Source organism: Theropithecus gelada, chromosome 6 (genome assembly GCF_003255815.1).
Source record: "Theropithecus gelada isolate Dixy chromosome 6, Tgel_1.0, whole genome shotgun sequence".
Classification (NCBI taxonomy): domain Eukaryota; kingdom Metazoa; phylum Chordata; class Mammalia; order Primates; family Cercopithecidae; genus Theropithecus; species Theropithecus gelada.
Genome location: NC_037673.1, coordinates 67,187,619 through 67,209,879, shown reverse-complemented (window position 1 = coordinate 67,209,879; position 22,261 = coordinate 67,187,619). Strand labels below are relative to the sequence as shown.

At 41.6% G+C, this 22,261-nt stretch overlaps 1 protein-coding gene across 1 annotated transcript; it reads right to left on the bottom strand.

Annotated features, from left to right (window-relative positions):
• Positions 1 to 6,111: 6,111 nt before the first annotated feature.
• On the bottom strand, positions 6,112 to 7,963 carry CARTPT (CART prepropeptide). The gene is made up of 3 exons (XM_025388527.1): positions 7,674 to 7,963; positions 7,163 to 7,246; positions 6,112 to 6,652 (listed from the first exon to the last, which is right to left on the bottom strand). The coding sequence occupies exons 1-3, from the start codon at positions 7,830 to 7,832 to the stop codon at positions 6,545 to 6,547; spliced, it is 351 nt and encodes a 116-aa protein (XP_025244312.1). The 5' UTR covers positions 7,833 to 7,963; the 3' UTR covers positions 6,112 to 6,544.
• Between the last annotated feature and the right edge of the window lie 14,298 nt (positions 7,964 to 22,261).

Genomic DNA, 22,261 nt, shown 5'->3' with positions numbered 1-22,261 from the left:
TTTCACCATGTTGCACGGGCTGGCCTCAAACTCCTGGGTTCAAGCGATCTGCCCATCTTGGCCTCCCAAAGTGCTGGGATTACAGACATAAGCCACTGCATCTGACCTAGGATTTTTTTCAATAAAACCACATTAATTGTTACTTGAAGTAACAAAGAATTTACTGAAAAACTGATTGGAGAACAGGAAAAGAGGTTTCCCATATACATTAAACAGCAAATCACTTAATAAATGTTCATTCAATATTTATGTTTTTCCCCAGATTCCTTCTCCAGATGTCTTCTCTCCTTCAACCCTTCCCCAACTCAGAACACAGGATTTTATTACTGCTTATGTAAAAAAATCCACTGCTCTTATAACCATAACATGATTTAAAGAACAAGACATACCATTTCTACGTCCCATCTCAGAGCTCATCATACCCTCTCTCCCTTTGAGGGCATATGCTAGCCTTTGAGATCTCCAGCCAGGGACAGGTATTAACAAAATGTGATAAATCTGGTCCCAATGTCTCCCTACAGAGCCCTGATAGCTCAACTTCTCTGCAGTCACCGAAAAAAGAGGCGGTGGAAAACCCACCCGCTGGGAAGTCTGAGGAAGTGAGTGGTCTGTGCCTTGCAGGAGTATTTGCTTTTTGCACCAGCACTATGAGAAAAGGGAGTGTGGGAAAATGATTGTAGAGACTTATCCAGTAGACGGTAGATTATTTACAGAATAAAGCCAAATCTATTCATTAAAGAACAGTCTCAAGATTTTTTTCCCCCAGGACTCAGAGGACAAACACCAAGATGAAAAGGAGAAAAGAAGATGCAATTCACATAAACATGGATATGAGAGAGCCTATACTTATGTAAAAGGAATCCCAGAAAGAAACTGAGCACACAACAGAGAAACAGTAAGCAAAGAAATGAGAGAAATACCTTTGACTCACCCAAAGCAAATCTTGAATATTTCCATTGAAAGAGCTCAACAAGACTCAGACAAGATAGAGACAGACCTATATCAAGATACCCTGAGTGACATAAGTGACATATATGAAGCTCAAATGTAGGAAAAAACACCTACTCAGAGACTGAAAGAGACAAGATACCTGGGGGAAAAGGCAACTACAGTGAAAAATTTCCCTTATCGCAATACCAGAAAACAATGGATTAATCGCATGGGAAGAAGTTTCGATACCTCTGTTATAAAAAAAAAAAAAAGTTCCTTGCAAGAGCAAAGTAAACCCAAACTCAAAAATGCAAAGATTCAGAGACATAGTACCCAAGTGCCCATCCTCAAAAAGTTACTTAAAGAAAGACTCCAATTAACTGAAATAAAGAACTCAAGAATTGAGATGATTTTTTAAAAGAATCAATGATGAACAATAAAACTTAGAGTTTGGTAAAGAAAATTGCTGCTCTGTGGTTGCAAAGCTTAAGGCAAATGTTAACAAATCACTCCTAAAGTGAAGTATATAAAAATTTAAATATTAAAAATCTGGACATGAAATATCAGATTATTTTAAAAGAGGCTAGAAAGCAGAAGGAAGTCTCAACTCAAAGACTCCTACTACACATCCAAATAAAGATGCGCATGAGGCCAGGCATGGTGGCTCATACCTGTAATCCCAGCACTCTGGGAGGCCAAAGTGGGCGGATCAAGAGGTCAGGAGATCGAGACCATCCTGGCTAACATGATGAAACCCTGTATCTACTAAAATACAAAAAAATTAGCCGGGGGTGGTGGCGTGTGCCTGTAGTCTCAGCTACTCAGGAGGCTGAGGCCAGGGAATCGCTTGAACCCAGGAGGCGGAGGTTGCAGTGAGCCGAGGTTGCGCCACTGCACTTCAGCCTAGGCAACAGAATGAGACTTTGTCTCAAAAAAAAAAAGAATAAAATGAAATAAATTTTATATATATGTGAGTGTGTATGTATGTATGTGTGTATATACACACACACACACATATATATGCATCCCAAAATGAGAAATCTAGACTCCCTCAGTCGTTGTTGGAGGAGATTCACATGAGGAACCCCACAACCCAGTGTCAGAATCTGATTTGGGTTTGGTATTGGAGTAATTGATTACAATGGCTAGTATCACTTACCCTAATACGCATCAGAAGTGATACTTCAGGGCCAGGTGCAGCGTCTCCCACCACTAATCCCAGCACTTTGGGAGGCCAAGGCAGGAGGATTGCTTGAGGCCAGGAGTTCAAAACTAGCCTGGGCAACATAGCGAGACCCAATCTCTACCCAAAAAAATTAAAAATTAGCCAGGTATGGTGATGTGCACCTGTAGTTCTAGCCAATCTGGAGGCTAAGGCAGGAGAATCACTTGAATCCAGGAGTTCGAGGTTGCAGTAAGTCATAATAACACCACTACACTAAAGAATTGCTACTTCAAAGCAAATTTACAACTTTAAAAATGTGTAGTAAAACTCCAAACTATTGGAAATAAATTAATTTTCAAGGAACTAGAAAGTAAAGCCTAAGAAAATAGAAGGAAACAAAGAAAATACGAGAAATCAGTAAGCTAGAAAACAAAGCAACTATAGAGGATTAATAACACAAAGACCAATAAATACACAAATCCCCCCCCCAAAAAAGAGAAAGAGTATTTAAGCAATGTTAGAAATGAAAGTGGGATGAAATAATACTTACAGAATAGATTTGAATCCAATGCCAATGATTTTCATCACTTAAATGAAAAAGACAATTTTCCAGAAAAATATAGAACCTTTAAGATGGACTCAGGAAAACAGAATAAACCAATAGTTATCTATGTGAGTGGTTTGGTTGGTTGGTTTTATATCTCTGATAGTAGTTTTTATGCACAGCAAAGATTAATCAAGTGCTATCTTGGGTTTTAAAGTTATCCTTCAATTTATAAATGCAAAAACTTAGTTCTTCCTTATTCTATTCTTAGATCTTTTTAAACATCCTTCCTAACTAGATTTAAATTAAGTCCAATTGAAATGTGCAAATCTCTCATGTCTCATCTATCCCCAGTCATAGTTCTAAGGTCAATTTTAAAGAAATTGACTCAGTAATCAAAGTCTTCCGCCCACAAAAGAATTTAACCAAACAGTCGCAGACAATCTCTCTTTACAAACTATTTCAAAAGACAAGGAAAGAGAAGGGGAAAACAATCTTCCTGATTCATTTTATGAAGCTGTTACAGTCTAACACTGAAACCAAGCAACGACAGTATAAGAAAAGACAATTACAAATCAATTTTTCTTAGGAGCATAGATTTAAAAGTTCTAGAATATATACCAACAAATAGAAGCCAATAATGTGTTATGAAATTTTTCATAACTAAGTGGAGTTTATCCCATGCATGGAAAAACGTCGTTATAAAACCTATCAGTAAAATGTACCACTATCAAGCAGACAAGGTGAATGACCAGGCAGCACATATAGCCTGTCTACAACATCATTTAAGGGGGTGGGGGGGGGCTCATGATGGGGACAAGAGCAGGAGCAGGTGTGTGGTTTTCCACTGCCTCTTGCATGCTGAGCAATGCCCAAGATGTAGAGGGATTAGAAGTTAACCTCTGAGAAAGGAACCTGTCCCTTGGGTTATGGGATGTATGAGCCACTCACCCCATGGGATCAGCAGCTATGGCTGTATGACAGGGCAGAACTTTGGACTCCAGCTCTGGTCTTCTACCCCAACACTCACCAAGATGAATGTTGATCATTCCAATATTGATAACATGGAAAGGCAAAGTTACTTTTAACAAGCCATTGAAGATTAAGTGCTGCTATCATTAGTGCAGAACATGTTAGCACTATTAACTGAAAAATCTGGGCCCCCAGACAAAATTTTTGGAAAAAAAAAAAAAAAGGCCTCTTCATACAGAGCCCACAGATTCCTCATTACCAATTTCCCATAGCCACTTGTCCATATCCCTTAGTCTTATCAAACAAGAACGGAGGGATGACAGAGTAGAAGTAGGGGTGAGGGGAACAAGCTAAAGAGGTTTAAAGTCAAGTTCATATTCCTTTCTTCAAATTCCTCCAGCATCTCTTGCTTTTGGGGAAACACACCAGGCTAAAAGGGAAAGCAGTTCTGGCCAGGTGTGGTGACTCACACCTGCAATCTCAGTGTTTTGGAAGGCAGAGGCAGGAGGATCGTCTGAGCCCAGGAGGTCAAGACCTAGCCTGGGCAATGAAGCAAGATCCCATCTCTACAAAATATAATTTTTAAAAATCAGCCAGTTGTGGTGGTGTGCACCTATAGTCCTAGCTATTTGGGAGGCTGAGGTGGGAGGATTCCTTAAGCCCAGGAATTTGAGTCTGCAGTGAGCTAGGATGGCACCACTGAACTCCAGACTAGGCAACAGAGTGAGGCCTTGTCTCTAAAAAAATAATAATAATAAGGAGAGAAGGCAGTTCTGTATGTTATCCCTGATGGTCCTGCCTGTTCGCTAAAGCAATTTCATGATCTGATTTATTTAGGAATGATACAGATAGGAATAGTTAAGGGGCTCAAGGATTTTCTAACTGAAATGATTTCTGGAAAAGTAGCAGACTGTGAAACTATTAAATAACTACTTGCACTTATTAAAGGTTAAAACATACCACATTCTGCCTGGGCGACGTGAGTAGCACCTGTAATCCCAGCACTTTGGGAGGCCAAGGCGGGCCGATCGCTTGAACCCAGGAGTTTGAGACCAGCCTGGACAACAAGGCAAAGCTCCATCTCTACTAAAAATACAAACGTTGGCCACGCATGGTGGTGCATGCTTGTGGTCCCAGCTACTTAGAAGGCTGAGGTGGGAGGATCACTTGAGCCTGGGAGATCGAAGCTGCAGTGAGTCATAATCATGCCACTGCACTTCAGCCTGGGTGAGAGAGTGAGACCCTGTCTCAAAAAAAACAAAACAAACGAACAAACAAAGAAAAATACCACATTCTAATCACATATAGCCTTGTGTAAGGGAATTCAAGTGGAAGTGCAGTTCCAAAAAATATACCTTGGCCCCCAGTGAGCAATTTTTATTAAAGAAAGATATGCTTTCTGGGGAATTCAAAGCCCAGTCTGTTGATTGCCTGAAGTGACATGGAGAAAAGGGACAAATTTTTGGAGTCAAAGGGATTAAAGCTAAAATTATTATTTAGGATTGTATGATGTAAGCAAATTCCATAATTCTCTTGCCTTCTGTTTTCTACTCTGAAAAATAGTAATAATATCTATCTTACTAGATTAGGCATGCTAATAGTAATAATCACACTGCAAATGGTACCTGTGTATAAGAATATTTTCTATCAGAAAATTCCCGATGAATCAGTGGAGGGGCTTTATTTTTAAAATCTGCTATTATGCAAGTGCCTCTTGAGTTTGGATTAGGAAGCTGTTAACATTTGTTTCTCTCGTGATACTGCTACTTAGATGTTACTTAGTCTGGTTTAAACCCTTGGAAATGTGACCTCAAATAAGCACTCAGAAACATTTAAAGGTTACTTAACTTTACATTTAATATGTTTTAATTTCTTGAGTTGAATTCTCACCTCCCCCAATTTTTATTTGTTCCCCGTAAAACTATTTTCTGAATTGACTGTTTCTCCTGGAATAGAGAATTTTCCAAGAGTGTGAATTTACTTGTGGGAAGGAATGAGTCTCATAATCTTAGAGCCTTTAGGCAAATAACAACCCTAAACAGCCCATATCTTTAAATCAATGTATATTTTCTAATAAGGGAATTGTCAAAACAAAAGTTCTAATTTTTCAAATTGCTTTTAATGTAACTAAAACGTGAAACAGTTTATATTTTATGGTCTCACTGTTTAAAGGGTCTGGCTAAAGGTTTTAATAAGCAAAATCATATCACCTCAATTCCAACCATCTCCATCTCATTCATCTCTCTCTCTCTCTCCTTCTCTCTCTCTCTCTCTCTCTCTCACACACACACACACACACACATCACTGCAATCAAAGAAAAATAGAGTATACTAAAACTGGCTTGGCAAACTCCTAATTAACAGTCAAAACTCCTTGGAGCTAAGGTGCCACTCTCCCAATAGGCTGCTATTTTTAAAATATTTCTCTTTGAAAACAACAGCATGATTAATCTCACAATTTCCACTTAAATTACTTACATGGAAACAACAACGCACTATGGGCAATTATTAAAAACACTTTATTATGTATAATTTGTACATGCTTCAATTTGTGTCACTTAGGGTGATTTATTTTCCAGGTTGCAATGACATCTACCAAGATTAGCTAGCCTAATTTTCATTCTGCCATGCCACATACAAAAATACAATTTTCAAAGCAAAGCTTCCCTTCTTTACACAAAGGTACACAAAAGTTTGTCAGACAAATAAAATAAGAATACTTCACACACGTATCAACACCACACAAGGCATTATCCTTCACACAGTAACATCTAATGTGTTCTTTTATTTTTGAAACAGCAGGAAAAGAGCCCTTTCCCTTCAGAGGAAAATAAAAACTTTATCTGTTGCTAAAGCCAAACTCCAGGGATGAAGGTATGGTCTTCTGGGGAAAGCAGACGGATGGGGATGTATGGAGGAGAATGGACGCCCCTTCATAAGCACTTCAGTAGGAAGGAATTGCAGGAAGTTCCTCGGGGACAGTCACAGAGTTTCCCGATCCTTGCCCCTTTCCTCACTGCACACTGCTCACCGGCGTCACACTGCAAACAACAAAATATGTGGTCATCGAGTGTGAAGAAACCCAGGATCCCAACAGGCAAGTCTCACAGTCAACGCAATCTCTGTTTCTTGAAAGGGGCAATTGAACCTCATCACCATCACAGGAAGTCTACGTACAGTCAGGTCTGAAACAGGGAGCCTTGTGCTTATAACTTCAGTGAGAGTACATTTTTTAAAGAAACTTACATTATTAGTTTTATCCTAGTTTCTTCCATTATTAGGTGGCGAGGGTTGGGGGTCAGGGGAAGGGGAGCATCACATTTCCTGGCTCCTTTTCTTGCCCATTCAGAGGGGAAAAAATCAGACCTTTTTCCTGAGCAACAAACAAATTCCCATTTCCTCACCCGGGAAGGAAGAAGCAGCCCACAGAATCCTGAAACTCCATTACCTAAGTTATTTAGCCACATCCTAGGGAGAAGATTGTGTGTACGATTCGAGGCGGTGTAATTTCTCCTGGAAAAACACTGGAAGGGAGTGACCACAAACCTTACCATGGGGACTTGGCCATACTTCTTCTCATAGATGGGAATACGTTTACTCTTGAGCTTCTTCAAGACTTCCTGCAGCGCTTCGATCTGCAACACAACGCCCCGGAGCCTGAAGTTGCCGCCTTGGCTGCGAGCCCAGCCCAGGTGTGCACTTCCAGCCCTAGTTATAAGGAGCCCCGGACCCACACTCTCTCTGCGGTGGGACTCCGCAGACACAGGGAATGGTCCAGGGGTAGAAACTTAGCGGGCGCTGTCCCAGGTACTGACTGCGGGTCTCTGAGCCGCTGAGGCTCCTATTGCTCGGAGGGGCCGGGATGAGGGATTCGCTCAACAGACTGCCAGGAGCCCGTGGGCTCGAGACGCTCTTCGGATGGCAGCGGGTGCCTGGGCGTTGCGTTCAGCTCCCCGCGCCCTGACTCTGGGAATAGGAGTGGGGGTGGGGGGAGGAGGGAGGCTTGCAAAGGAAGAGACAGCGCGACAGCTCAAGGGGGTTGGGAGCGAGGGAAATACCGACCAGTTCCTTTTCGTGGGAGGCATCCTCCACGGCAGAGTAGATGTCCAGGGCTCGGGGCTGGAGCTCGGCGTCCTCCTGGGCACGGGTACCCAACAGAGGTAGCATCAGCAGCAGGGCGGCGCCCAGGAGGGGCAGCAGCCGCACGCGGGAGCTCTCCATGGTGCTGAACCTCTTCGTTGCTGGGGCACCCCGCGCTCCCACCTTTTATAGTGAGCCCGAGCCCCCGTGCAGGAAAGAGGGAGGAGGCGAAGAAGGAAGGGGGTGTGGAGGAGGGCCCGGGTCAACCGTCTGTAGGCAGCGCTCTGCCGGCGCTTGACGTCAATGCCCGCCGGGCTCCAGGCGCCTGGGAACGAGGCTCTGCGCACAGATGGGCTACAGCGCAGAGAACAGGACCCTGTGCCCCCAAATGCTGTCAGCCCCTCGGCAAGGGATGCTCCCCGAGGGACCTGAGCTGAAGCCGAGGGGCTAGAGGTGAGGGATGGGAAGCGGGAGGGCCCTAGGAAATGGAAAATGCCTTCGGGGCAACGCTCGGGCAGGAGAGTCGCTTCCCATCACCTAGCAGCGGTAGCAGCCGCACCATCCACCTCGCCAGCCCTGCCTTGCCTCGCACCCCAGCCCCAAGTGTGGCTGTGAGAAGCAGGTGTTGCCTCCAGACAGCCACGTTTGCTGAGCACCTTACTCTGTGGGGTAGGGTAAGAAAACATAGTATACAAAAGAAAGAGAAGTAGTGGCCCTCCCCATGATGGGTTCTATGATGGAATCTGTGTGACGATAGTTAAGAGAAGGAAAACAGACAAACCCGGATTCAGCAGTGGTGTGGGAAGTGCAGAGAGCCAGGCTCTGGTTCCCGTCCTGGCTACACCACGTACAAGTTGTATGACTTTGAGCAAAATGAAGAACCTCCCCAAGACTCAGCTTTCTCTTTTGTAGATCTAGGATTAAAAAGATGTACTTCACAAAGTCATCAGTAGGATGAAATGAGAGATTAAGTATATCAAACTCCTGGTTCTTAGCTAAGCTTCCCTGTCCCTCCTTTTTGAACTCTGAGGCTGCCCAGGCAAATTTAACCATCCCCAGAACCACCCACCCACCACCAGCCCCTGGTATCCAAGAAGCCTGTCTAGAAAGAGAGTGAAAGAATGAAAAGAAAGGCAGCTCCCTGATTATGAAAATATCTCCAGAGATCAGAAGTCAATGCTGAACCAGCTCCCCAACAACTTGTGAGAACACTGTGGCCTTTTTAAAAGTTGAGGTCCTTACAGCCTGAATGCACATGAAAGTTCCTGTAGGAAAAGCAATGCTTTCCCACTTGGACCTAGAGACCAATCCCATCTGCTTGCTCACCTGGCTTCCTTCACCACACCATCTTTCCCTCAACTGTTCCTAAATTCATCCATCTTCTCCATCCCCATTACTACAACCCAGTCCTAGAGAGCTGCCCCAGCCAACTTAATGTCTACCACTTAATTCCCACCCTATCTTCTCTTGCCTTCCTCTACTCCATAGTTCACCACCAGCCACAGTATTTTCCCCCTTAAAATACACTAATGACTTCTAATCTTACTAAGCACTGAATCTAAATTCCTCATCCTGACTTGCAAAGCATTATATGATCTGCATCCCTCTCCACCTCATGTTCTACCACTTTGCCCCAGACTCCTCCACTCCAGCCTCACATAGCCTTCTTTCTGGTCCTCTAGCAGGCCAATCTCATTTCTACTTTGATGTCTTTGCACTTTCCCCACCTTGAAAGGTCTTCCTGTATTTCCAAATGGTTCACTACTTCTGTCGTTTAAATCTAGTGTAAATGTCTATGACTACTCAATCCAAACCATCTACCAATTCTTTTCTCCCACAAATTTATTGCTTAGCAGATTATGTGGGTCATTAAGATAGTTAATACACAATATGTGCCTGATTACTTCAACTATCAAGTATTTAATTAGTACTCAGATACACACTGGGAAGCAATTCAAAGAGTGATATCTCTTCTAATGAATAGCATACATATTAACAGCATCAAAATATTTTGCTGTGGGGTAAACCCAACTTGAAAATGTATCTAACACCTCCCTCAGCTCTGCCTTCCACACATACCTTTTGATTCTGCACAACAAAACTTCAGTGGCAGCACATTTTACTGTTAAAATCTTACAGAGACATATTGCCACTCACCGCAAAAACCATCTCCAGTGATCTTTAAACTAAGTTTCAGAAGAAAAATAATCCCAAATAAGATTTTAGCCTATTCTTCCTGAAGGATGTAGATATTGCCAATGCAATACTTTCTCTCCAATTTTGTTCCACCCAGACACAAGTAATAACTTTCCTTTTGTCCTACTTCCATTTGAAAAATAACCCCAAAACTTAAATCTTGCTGAACTTGAGTTGGTGCTATCATTTTCTTATAAAGAGGGCACATTTAATCAAGGGGTTAGGGAAAGGACTCTTGGACAATCCTGTGAAACAAGCCAGGGGCATCTTTGTCACTTACATACCACATGCTTTTTTCATCTTGAACATAATGACTTTATAAACTGTCTTTAGCTAGCATGGTATAGTAAAGTCTAGGCTATCTTCTTCCCAAAGAAAACTTATGTAAGTTAAAACTCAACAAGAAACAAAAGCATGAGATGTTCCACAGTCTTCATATTATGCCCTGTTAGGAGAATTTGTATATTCTTACTACTTTGTAATGACTCCATTAGGGGGAAAAAGCCCATCTTTGATGCACCCAAGCAATTAAAGTCATAATGGAATTTAATTACTACTTCTCACCCCAGATATAGAAAAGGGAGGCAGGTCATCTAATGAAAGAGAAGCAATGGCCAGGATGGTCTTTGGAGATTTAACGTGGACAAATCTCTCTTAACTATCTTTTCTGAGATAGAGTAGGCCTCCAGTCCTGCTCTTTGAAATAGTTCAAGTAGAGAAATATCATAAGCACACAGCCAAGAAACCAGTGCCAGTAAGGTCTACTTACAACATACTGCTCTCTGAGAACATTTTTAAAATCTCTTCTAATGCATACTAACTCTTGAAGTCCTGAACTTTTCACTATAAAAATAATCCATTAGTTGATTTGTGACTTGGCAAGAAAACAATGTCTGTATTGTTCTTGGAAAAAAAGAAAACACACACACAACACACACACACACACCTTAAAACATAGGTGTTTGATATTACTAAATTAGAACTTCTAGAGCCCTAAGATGTTAGTTAATAAGAAGGTCATGGCAGAATTTGACACCACAATGATGTTTTTTCCCAAGTTTAGTATTTCTCTCTCCCTTCCTTTCTCCTTCAGTTGTGAATAATTTCTGTTCCTATGTAACTCAGAATAACACTGGCCTCTTAGGTTGTCATATTTCTCAAATATCAGACTACTTTGTTGTCTTTAGCCCTCCTCCGATCCCTCACCCCAACCAAGTCTTGTTCAACAGTAAAACGTCCTCAATTTCAGCAAGGAGCAGTGGCTTATGCCTGTAATCCTAGCACTTTGGAAGGCCGAGGCAAGAGGATTATTTGAGCTCAAAAGTTCAAGATCAGTCTGGTCTGGCTGGACGCAATGGCTCATGCCTGTAATCCCAGCACTTTGGGAGACCAAGGCAGGTGGATCACCTGAGATCGGGAGTTTGAGACCAGCCTGGCCACATGGCGAAACCCCATCTCTACTAAAAATACACAAATTAACCAGATGTGGTGGCATGCGTCTGTAATCCCAGCTACTTGGGAGGCTTAAGCAGGAGAATCACTTGAACCCAGAAGGGCAGAAGTTGCAGTGAGCTGAGATCACACCACTACACTCCAGCCTGGGCGACAAAGCGAGGCTCTGTCTCAAAACAAACAAACAAACAAACAAACAAACAAACAAACACCACATCTGGTCAACACGGTGAAACCGCATCTCTACAAAAGAAAAAAAAAAAACTTAAAAGTAGTGGCACACACCTGTAGTCCCAGCTACTCGGGAGGCTGAGGTAGGAGGATTGATTGGGCTCAAGAACTTGAGGTTGCAATGAGCCCCTGTGACAAAAGTAAAATAAAAATTTAAAATTTAAATTTAAATTTTTTAAGTCCTCAGTATTATTGACTTCCTAAATATTTGTATTTAAGAGTATTTCTCCTTACTTGTGTTAGTTGCACTTTCCTCTAAGTTAAACATCACTCTGCTCTCTTTGGTATACATTTGTAGTCTCTTGGGTGACATTTTTTTCATTTCTACACTGTTTGCTCTCCACTCTTCCTCCCTGCAGAAGAGAGATTAATTCCCACTGACATTTGTGTTCTCTTTATTTCCAAGCCATAGCCTTCCAAAGGAACTGCTATTCACTGTGTTCCAACTAAACATCTTTATCACTATCTGAAAGAAAATAATCTGAAAGTAAAGGACACTTGGAGTCAGTACTAAATTGGGAAGTGGTGGAGATGTAGTAGAAAAGAACATGTGCTTTACAGACTGCTTCTGAAGGAGTAAAGCAGGGGAAATTAAACAAAGCTTTTCAGTCAATTTTTTAAGCTTCCAATTGAAAAGCTTTCCATTTCAAGACTTAATTTCTAAATCTGGGTGCCCGATATTCTCACAGCTCTGCTAAGTATTTTGAAGACTGCTGAGATAATTCAGACAGTTCTTGCCCTTGAGGATCTTCGGGTCTAGTCATTTGTGCCCATGTCCACAAACTCCTAAAATTCAATGACTTAGTGAGATGAGGGTCCTACTAGAGAAAGAGGAGCCCAGAGAAGTCAGAGATTCATTGCCATGAGAGGGAATCTTCGTGAAAAAGTGGCATCCTTTGAATGAGTTGCTGAGTCCTAGGGAATGGGGAGAATTCCAACAATAACAAACATCCCATTCTGGGGCCTTGGGGTTGGGCAGGAAGCAAAGTCAAGTCACCGAGGCAGGAGATCTGGGGAGCACTGAGTGCTCTGGGTTGCTGGACAGCAGGGTGCATGGGAATATGAGAGACGGGGAAGCATCATGGGAAACAAACCTGAAAAGGAACAGTGGCGCACAAATAGAAAATCCAGAGCAGCAGTAGATAGCTCCAAATTTGGGTCCAATAAACAGGAGGTAGGAGCACAGGTGAACCCAAAAGATTTCATTTTTCAAAAACTAATACTAAAAACAAGCTTTTGACCTAAATGCCTAGCCTGAGAAAAGTGGCCCTTTTCAGATATAGGGAGATAGCACTATATCTATAGGAGATAGATTGTTTCCTAGGACAAGGAAACATTTCTCTGGATCCCAGCACAGCACACTTTGTTGGAGTGTAGCAGGGGTGGCATCCCAGCACAGCACACCTTGTTGGAGTGTAGCAGGGGTGACATGCCTAACCCACACTTCGCATGCCACCGCTAACCCCATCTTCTCTAACTTTTCCAGATCCAGATCTCCTAAGCTTATAGAAAGTGTAAAACTAGCAGCTGATTAGAATACCCAAGAGATTAGCTATATGACTTAATAGGGAGCAATTTTGAATCATTCAATGATTGCTCATTGTCTATAGGTTCAAGTCAACTTCTCAGCATGGTGTCGAAGTTTCTTATAATATGGTTCTGGCCATATTTCTAATCGCATTTTTCTCTACTCCCAACCAGTTCCATCAAATATATTTTACTTTGTAGGTACGTCATCCTTATGTCTTAGTTTTGCACCAAATTTACTAGGTTATGCTGCTATAACAAACAACTCCCAAATCTTGTTGACATAAAAAACATGCAGCTATATTTCTCACTCATGTCCCATGTGCATCGAGAATTGATGGAGTGTTCTATTCATCGTGCTCACTCAGGGACCCAGACTGACAGATCATCCACCATCTCTAAAGTGGCTAATTTTGTTCCAAATGGAAAAAAGCGTTCTGGACAGTCTTTGATGAACAACTAAAAACTTTGGCTCATAAGTGATACTTCACTTTTCCTTCCAACTCATTAGCCTGAACTAATCACACAGCTCCACCAAAGTCAAAAGGACTAAGAATTACAGTGTTACCAAGTGCCTAGAAAGCAAACATTATGGAACAGCACTAATGACTACACATGCCTCTGCCTTTGTTCATGCCCCTTCCTAGTCCTCGAATGTCTTTACCATACCTTGAACATCTAAAAAACTCATGCTTCCTATTGGCAGAATTTATTTCCTTGTGGATGTATTATTAAAGGCCCCCACCTCTTGCTAGCTGTTGACTGCAGGCCACCCTCAGATTTTTAAGAGGCAACTCACAGTTTTTAGACGCCATCCTTCGTTCTTTACCATCTGAGTTCCCTCAATATGGCCATTTCATTAAGGACAAAAATGTAAGTCTCTAAGTGCAGTCTGCTAAGATGGAGTTTTACGTAAATTAGTTCAACCATTATGGAAGACAATGTGGTAACTCCTCAAGGATCTAGAACCAGAAATACCATTCGACCCAGCAATCCCATTACTGGGTATATACCCAAAGAATTATAAATTACTCTACTATAAAGACACATGCACACATATGTTTACTGCAGCACTATTCACAATAGCAATTACTTGAAACCAACCCAAATGCTTTTCAATGATAGACTGGATAAAGAAAATGTGGCAAATATATACCATGGAATACTATGCAGCCATAAAAAGGGATGAGTTTGGGCCAGGCACAGTGGCTCACACCTGTAATCCCAGCACTTTGGGAGGCAAAGGTGGGTGGATCACCTGAGGTCAGGAGTTCAAGACCAGTCTGGTCAACATGGTGAAACCCTGTCTCTACTAAAATACCAAAAATTAGCTGGGCATAGTGGTGGGTGTCTGCAATCCCAGCTACTCAGGACGCTGAGACAGGAGAATCCCTTGAACCCGGGAGGCAGAGGTTGTGGTGAGCCGAGATCACGCCATTGCACTCCTGCTGGGCAACAAGAGCAAAATTCCATCTCAAAAAAAAAGAAAAAAAAAAAGGTGGGGGATGAGTTTATGTCCTTTGCAGGGACATGGATGAAGCTGGAAACCATCATTCTCAGCAAACTAACACAGGAACAGAAAACCAAACACCGTATGTTCTCACTCATAAGTGGGAGTTGAACAATGAGAACACATGGACACAACGAGGGGAACATCACATCGGGACCTGTCGGGGGGTGGGAGGCTAGCGGAGGGATAGCATTAAGAGAAATACCTAATGTAGATGACGGGTTGATGGGTGCAGCAAACCACTATGGCATATGTATACCTATGTAACAAACCTGCACTTTCTGCACATGTGTCCCAGAACTTAAAGTATAATAATAACTAAAAAAAGATAGAGTTTTAAATAATGTAACGTAGTTGCAGAAGTAACAGTCAATCACTTTTGCTATATTGTATTGGTTAGAAGCAATTCAGTTCCCATCCATACTCAAGGAGAGGGATCACACAAAGGGGTGAATACAAGAGGCAGAGATCACTGGCATCACCTTAGTTTTTGTCTGCCACATATATACACTGTGAAACCATCACTACAATAAAGATAAGAGTTTCAATCACCTTCAGAAGTTTCCTTCTGCCCCTTGGCAATCCATCCTTCCTCCATCCTGTCCCCAGGCAACCACCTACTCACTTTCCTATCATCACAGATTAGTTTGCATTCTCTAGAATTTTGCATAATTGAAGTCATACAGTACACACTCTTTTTGTCTGGCTTCTTTAACTCAGCATAATTATTGTGAGACTCAGACATGTTGTTGTGTGTATCAACAATTCATTTCTTTCCATAGCTAAGTAGCATTCCATTGTGTGAATATATCACAGTTGTTTATCCATTCATCTGTTGATGGACATTGGAGTTGTTTCCGTTTTTGATATAGCAAATAAAGCTGTTATGAACATTTATGTACAAGTTTTTGTATGAACGTATGTATTCACTTTGCTTGAGTAAGTGCTTAGAAGTGAAATGGCTAGTTCCTTTGGTAGAGGCATGTGTAATTTTCTAACAAACTGCCAAAGTCATTGTATCATTTTATATTTCCACCAGTAGGCTAGGGGAGTTCTATGTCTTTGCCAGCACTGACATGATTGGTCTATAATTTTACCTAAACAAGTGAGTGTGAAACGGTATGTCTGTGGATTTACTTTGCCTTTCTCTGATGACGAGTGATGTTGAGCATCTTTTCATATGTTTATTGGCCATTAATATATCTTCTTTTGTGAACCATCTGTTCCAAAAAAAAAAATCATGCTTTGAGACACATTCTATCTGAAGTCTTCCTCATCATGGCTCCATCACATCGTGAGATCTGCCTTGTCTTTGTTTCTATAGATCTTTATACACATATTTATTAATATGTCTAATGTATTCCATTATATTATCATATATCTATCTCACTTACTAGAAAAGGAGATCCTTGAGGGCAGGGAATGTATCTAATCACTCTTATATTCCCAGTATTTATTATAGTGCCTGATACCCAGAGGTATAGGGGAAAGTTAATTGCTGTGAAATGAAAGATAACCTGTAGACACTAACTAGATGGCCATTCAGTAAAGTACATAATCTGTGATTCACCAAGCACATTAGAAGCACTGCCAATTTACTGTCTAGAAACACCATTATCATCCTCATACCAGGAAAAAAAATGTACCAGAGAGGAATAAATTCTTCAACAGCTAGTCAGTCTCAGAAGCAGGATATCTGAAGTATAGACTATGACCTCTCTCAAGAGTTCCTCTGACAACTACGTGCATTTCAATTGCAAGATGGAACAATTTTTCTAAATGCAAAACTGGAAGAGGTATAGTCTCCACACTCTTGCCACAGACTTCTACTGCAATGCTTTCCCCTCACACTCTATGGTGCAATGTGAAGGGGAAAATCTTGGGCAGGATCATATCATAAAGAATCCTGGGGAATTTAAATCTTGTCCCTGATCACCAATTTCCAGTGTGTTTTTGATAGCTTAGATTATGGACTTGGAGAAAATTATTCCTGTGCTGGAAAGGAGTTTGTCTTTAAAGACATCTAAGGTCACTTTTTAAACCACAATTTTGGGACTCTTCTATGCTTCCTTCAGAACTCATCTAAGTGAGGTCTATTTCTTTTGACATAAATTATAACCTCAGGAAAAACAGAATATCATCTGGCATGATCCAGAGAGGCAGGGCCTGGGGGTTAAAGTATATTTTATGGAAAGAAGAATCATCAACCAGTCTCTCCTTTATTTTTTAGGGGATCTCTGGTCCTGACATTTATCTGCTGTGTGTCAGCAGAAGTTTAATCTGGTTCTGGTTTTAGCAATAGATTCATCATGTTGGCTTGGCTTACCAGCTAAGTCAGGGTCTGACTTCTTCTGCAAGCTTCTCTGCAAGCTAGATGTATTACCATTCAGATCTCAACACTTCCCATGAAGCTGCTTTTCTAAAGCCAGCCTGGTGAGGCCTCTGAGGTAGATGGGCTAGCAATCACTCCTTAAGCTCCTCCAACATTTGCAGAAAGCCCACAGGGACTGTGCTTACTCAGGAAGGTGAGATTAGAGTGAGACTTTACTTATTACTCAGGAAGGTGAGATTAGAGTGAGACTTTGAGAAGACTGAAGCCCATAGGATGGCAGACTTGCCCAGGGTAATGTGTCAGGTTTCCTCTCCCATTAATTGACTGCTGCAAGACAGTTGTTTGAAAACACAGTTTAACTTTATGAACAGGATTATTCATAAAGTTATAAAGACAAGGGAGGTGCTTATATTTCTATACAGAGAAAACTTAGAGAACTTAGGGAAGGCAACCTAACCAATCAGAAGAAGGGTGATAGGGGACAGGTCTTGAAGCTGCATTAGTCACAGAGAGTTCACTGGTTGTTGGGGATCTAAGGGAAGTGACAATGGAGATTATGGGACTGGTAAAAACCCTCAACTTCCCTTACTGTTTCACATTCCCTTAATTTTTCACTCTTCTCTAGGAAAGATAGCTCTTCAATCATAGCTTTGTCTCTTAGACAAGACTTGGGCTTTCTATACACATCCATTTGTGGATGTAAGCTGTTTCTTCTCTTTTCTGTACATCATGGCACTGCATGGCTACCACTCCCTTTGACCATGTACCATTTACACGGTGTTACTGTTCACAAATATGTAGCGCCCCTTCTTGGAGGAGGATTATACTCTGGGGCCCTGTTGAACTGATATGTGACTATGTGACTAGCATTGTCCCATGAAATACAAGTAGATATATGATGTAACCTTCCCATTGGGAACCTGTAAAAACCAATGCATACTTTGCCCTGCTCTCTTTTTCCTCTTCCAGGATGATTTGCAATGTTCCAGATAGAGGGAGCTCTGTCAGCCTGAGTTCTGGAGGGTTCTGAAGGGAAGAAAATGTTAACCATAGTTACAGCCAACCTTCAATGGACATATAATGTGAGTAAGGAACAAATTTTTGTGGGTGTAAGCTACTGAGATTTTTGGTCATTTGTTACTGCAGCATATTTTAGCCTAATCTGATCAACACAGGTAGATATCTCACAGATAGTATTAGTTATCTACTGCTGCATAACAAACTTCTCAAAAACTTACTGGCTTAAAACAACACACATTTAGTATCTCACCATTGCTGTGGGCATGACTGTGGGCAGAAATTCAGGCATGACTTATCGGGGGTTCTCTGCTTTAAAATCTGTCATGAGGCTACAATCAATGTGTTAGCCTAGGCTCTCTCACAAGACTACAATCACAAGGTGTTAACTAGAGCTCAGTTATCTCAAAGTTCAATTGGGACCAGATCCACTTCCATGATAGCTCAGTGGTTGTTAGTAAGATTCAGTTCTTCACAGGCTGTTGAACTAAGTTACTTGCTGACTCTTGACCAGAAACCACTCTCAGTTCCTTTTCAAGTGGCCCTCTTCACTGGAGCAAGCATGTGAGAAGATACTAACAAAACAGGAGTCACAGTCTCTTCCAAACGAATTACAGACTTGACATCCCATCACTTTTACCATATTCAATTCACTGAGTCCAGCCCACACTTAAAGGCAGGGGATTACACAAGGATGTGAATAGGAAGAGTCAGGGATCATGGGGAACCATGCTAGAAACTGCCTACTACAATGACTCTAACAACAAAATAAAACAAATCAACAAGAATCATGTAAGAAACTAAGCTTGAATGGTAAGGTAAGAAACAGAATTACGGAGTTTTATAACTGGGGCTCTGAAGCCCAGAAAGGTTACATATCTTTCTTAGGATACACAGTTTGAAGTAAAGCCAAAACTAAAATTCAGATCACTGCCATTTCCACTAGACAGAGATAAATGAAAAAATTAAATGGCATTATGAGACAAATTGCATTCAACTGAAACATAATCTAGGACATCAATCACTAATTAAATAGTTAAATAAATCATCAATCACAAATGACAATGAGTGAATTAAAAGTGCAGAAAAGGCAAGCTCTTTAGGCTAGGGCAATCAAAAAAGTAGGTTATTATATGAACTAGGCTTCAAAGGGTGGAATTGTTTGAGCAGAGAAGAAAGGAAAGGTGTTCTTGGCAAGGGACTGGCCAAGACAAGGTTTATTCAGGGCTACCCAGGCACCACACAGGAGTGTCAATGTCACTCTTTTTCTTTCTTTAATCTAAATTCATCAGATGACATTCTTGGTCCATGCCTAAATTCTTAGCACTTTGGGATGCTGAGACAAGAGGATCTCTTGAGTCCAGTTCAAGACCAGCCCTTGTAAAATATGAACGGTTCCATAGCTAAGCTAGTATAAATGGATAAAGTCAAGTCATTCTCATTTCAGCAGAGATTTCCACTGTCCTCTCATTTAAGTGGTCATGAACACACTCCAAGGGGCTTCCCAAGAGTTCCTGGCATGCAGAGATAAGCCCCCCAAATAGTAAGTCATCAAACTTTGATGAAAGACTTATTTATCCTTACCTTAGCAGATATTCTGCTCCCAGTTTTGCAGGTGATAAAACTGATTATTTAAGTAACTGTATGTAGGTCCCCAGGTAAGTGGGAAGGAGGTTGAATCCAGATTCTCTGAAAACCTTGTGTTTTTTATTTACATTGCCTTTTTACTTTGTTACCAATTTTATCATTTTTTTTAAAAAGGAGATAGAAAAGGGAACAAAAGAGAAAATAAAGCTTGAATTCTAAAAATAAAAATCTTTAAATATTGTAAAAGAGATTCTCTAGTGGTTAGAGAATTGCTTGTTCTTTAAAAACAAAGTTGTTTTCCATGGGAAGCTGGAAATAAATGTCAGGATGAGTCTCCAAGTGCAAGCGTTGACTATCCAAATGTGAAACAGGACTGGCCACTTTTTTATGACAAAGACCTTGAACTTTGGGCTGAGACCTATCTTGGTGTCCCAGCAAATATCTTCCCTCTGAATAAGCAGAGGAGGCCCTGGAAGCCTTTTGGCTGATGGAAGAGCAAAGGTCTCACCCTGAGTGAACACAAAACCCACCATGCCTGAGTGATAAGGAGGACCCTGAGGAGCCACAGCTGTGAACATTTATGATACTTTTTGCCCAGACGCAAATGTCATTTTCTGTCATTTGCACTCTTGACCAGGGTAGCCCTGGATGAAGACATCACTGATGGACATGGCCTTTGCCCAGCACCCTGCAGTGGGGGTTGGTTGGAATGGATATAATTGTAGCTTCGCCTACAGCGGCCGTCACACACTCACAGAGACCAAGCTCTCCCAATGCTTGCTGATGAAAATCTCTCCTCAGGAGATGAAAAAGACTTCAAAGAAAGCCGTCACGTTTGTTTTATTTTTTATTATGTGTCTTACTTCTGAAGCAAGGATGCACCTAAAAGACCAAGTTGTTTCGAAATGTCATTACTTGTTTTCTAGGAAGCTTAAGCTTTGCCACATGATAGTCTTAACGTCCAAAGCATTTCAAAGGGAAAAGGAAATAATCATCGGTTGATTCCTCATCTATTCTCTTTCCCCACCCACAATTCTGTAAAAATGTGTCTTAACTCTGAAAGCATAGACGTAAAAGTCATAAAGACCCAAATGCATGTCAGTCACGACAGGATGAATGGGGCCGCCTAAGAGATGCTGGGAGCAGAGTAAACAGCCACTTTGCATACAAGATTTCAGGAGCTCATTTCTCTGACAGAGACCCAAGGCTGGAATGCTATTTATGGGGAAACCCTAAAGCGGAGCTTCCTAACTTGGCTGCAGATTAGAGCCACTTGGGGAGTTTTTTAAAAAAGAAAAGTACTTAAAAAAAAGAAAAGAAAAGAAAAGAAAAGTACTAGTATGAGCTCCACCCTTGGGGATACTAATTCAATTGGTGCAGGGCAGTGCCCAGGTAAGCGTAGTTTAAAAGCCCCCCAGATGGGAGCAAGAAGCATCTTATACTTTTTGGTGCAGGGCAGTGCCCAGGTAAGCGTAGTTTAAAAACCCCCCAGATGGGAGCGAGAAGCATCTTATACTTTACTTTCAATGATCAGTATGGCTCTTTTGGTGCTTATGCACAGAATATCAGCTGGGCATTTGGGTCAGTTAGCTTTGTTCTAACTTAAGGGTTACAAACTCAGATTTCTACAAGCAAGGTAAGGGATGAAGAGTGCCAGACACCAGGAAATAGAGAGTGGTGGAGCTTCTAGTTTTTCAAAAGGAGATGAAGACTTATTTTTTATGTGAAAGATTCCCAATTTTTAAAAAAATTACACAACTAATTTAAACTCTTTGAAGATGTACAATGTGGCCACCTTGGTTCCCACCTGGAGCTTTTTCCAGTCCTCAGATGACCTGGATATCTCTTTCTTGAGGAAAGAAAGAACACGTCCATCTGCAGAGCTTGATTGCATGACCTGCTAAATGTTGGGCCCCATCAGTTGGCAGGGGTCGGAGGAGGTCTCATCCATACCTGTTTCAGTCGACATTTAACAAGACTGTGGTTGCAGGGAAGAAATAGGAATGTCCTCATAACCAAGATGGGTGGCCCTGGCCCTAAGAAGCTTTACCAGGGCTTCTGAGGAATGCGCCACTGGGTCAAGGGCTTGGAGGAAACCCAATAAAAATAAATAGGGGAATGACTAAGCCCCTAAAAATCATTGTTGTGGCTTTTTGTCAAAATCACCAGGTAGAGAGTGTGGCAAAGAAACACAGGCACTGAAGCCAGGCGCTTACCCACTGTATGAGGCGCTTTACCCATGTATGGGGCAAACCAAACCATCATGAGCCTCAGATTTCACATCCATAAAATGGGCATAAAAATACCAGTTCCATGAAGTTGCAATGACAGACACAATGACTACAGTACCTGGCACATAGCACACAACCCACAAATTCCCAGTCACATAAGGCAACCATTTTTTTCCCCTTGGTAATCTAATCACGGCCTCTCAGAACTCTTACAGCTGGAGAGTTCTTCCAGATGCCTAATGTAATTCTAATTTCCCTTTATCTGCAACAGCTGACAACTACACTTTCATTCTGTGTGTGTGGAACAAAGGTGACAAATGCTTCTTCAATCGTAGCTCTTTCTTCCTGCTAGTGTTGTACCAAGGCTGTCATGATTCCTGTTGCCCTCTGAATTCTGCCTGCCTATCCACACACCTCAAGCATATCACAGTATTACTATATCACCTGCCACTTGGCCCTCTGGAATAGGAACACCACAACTGAGCAG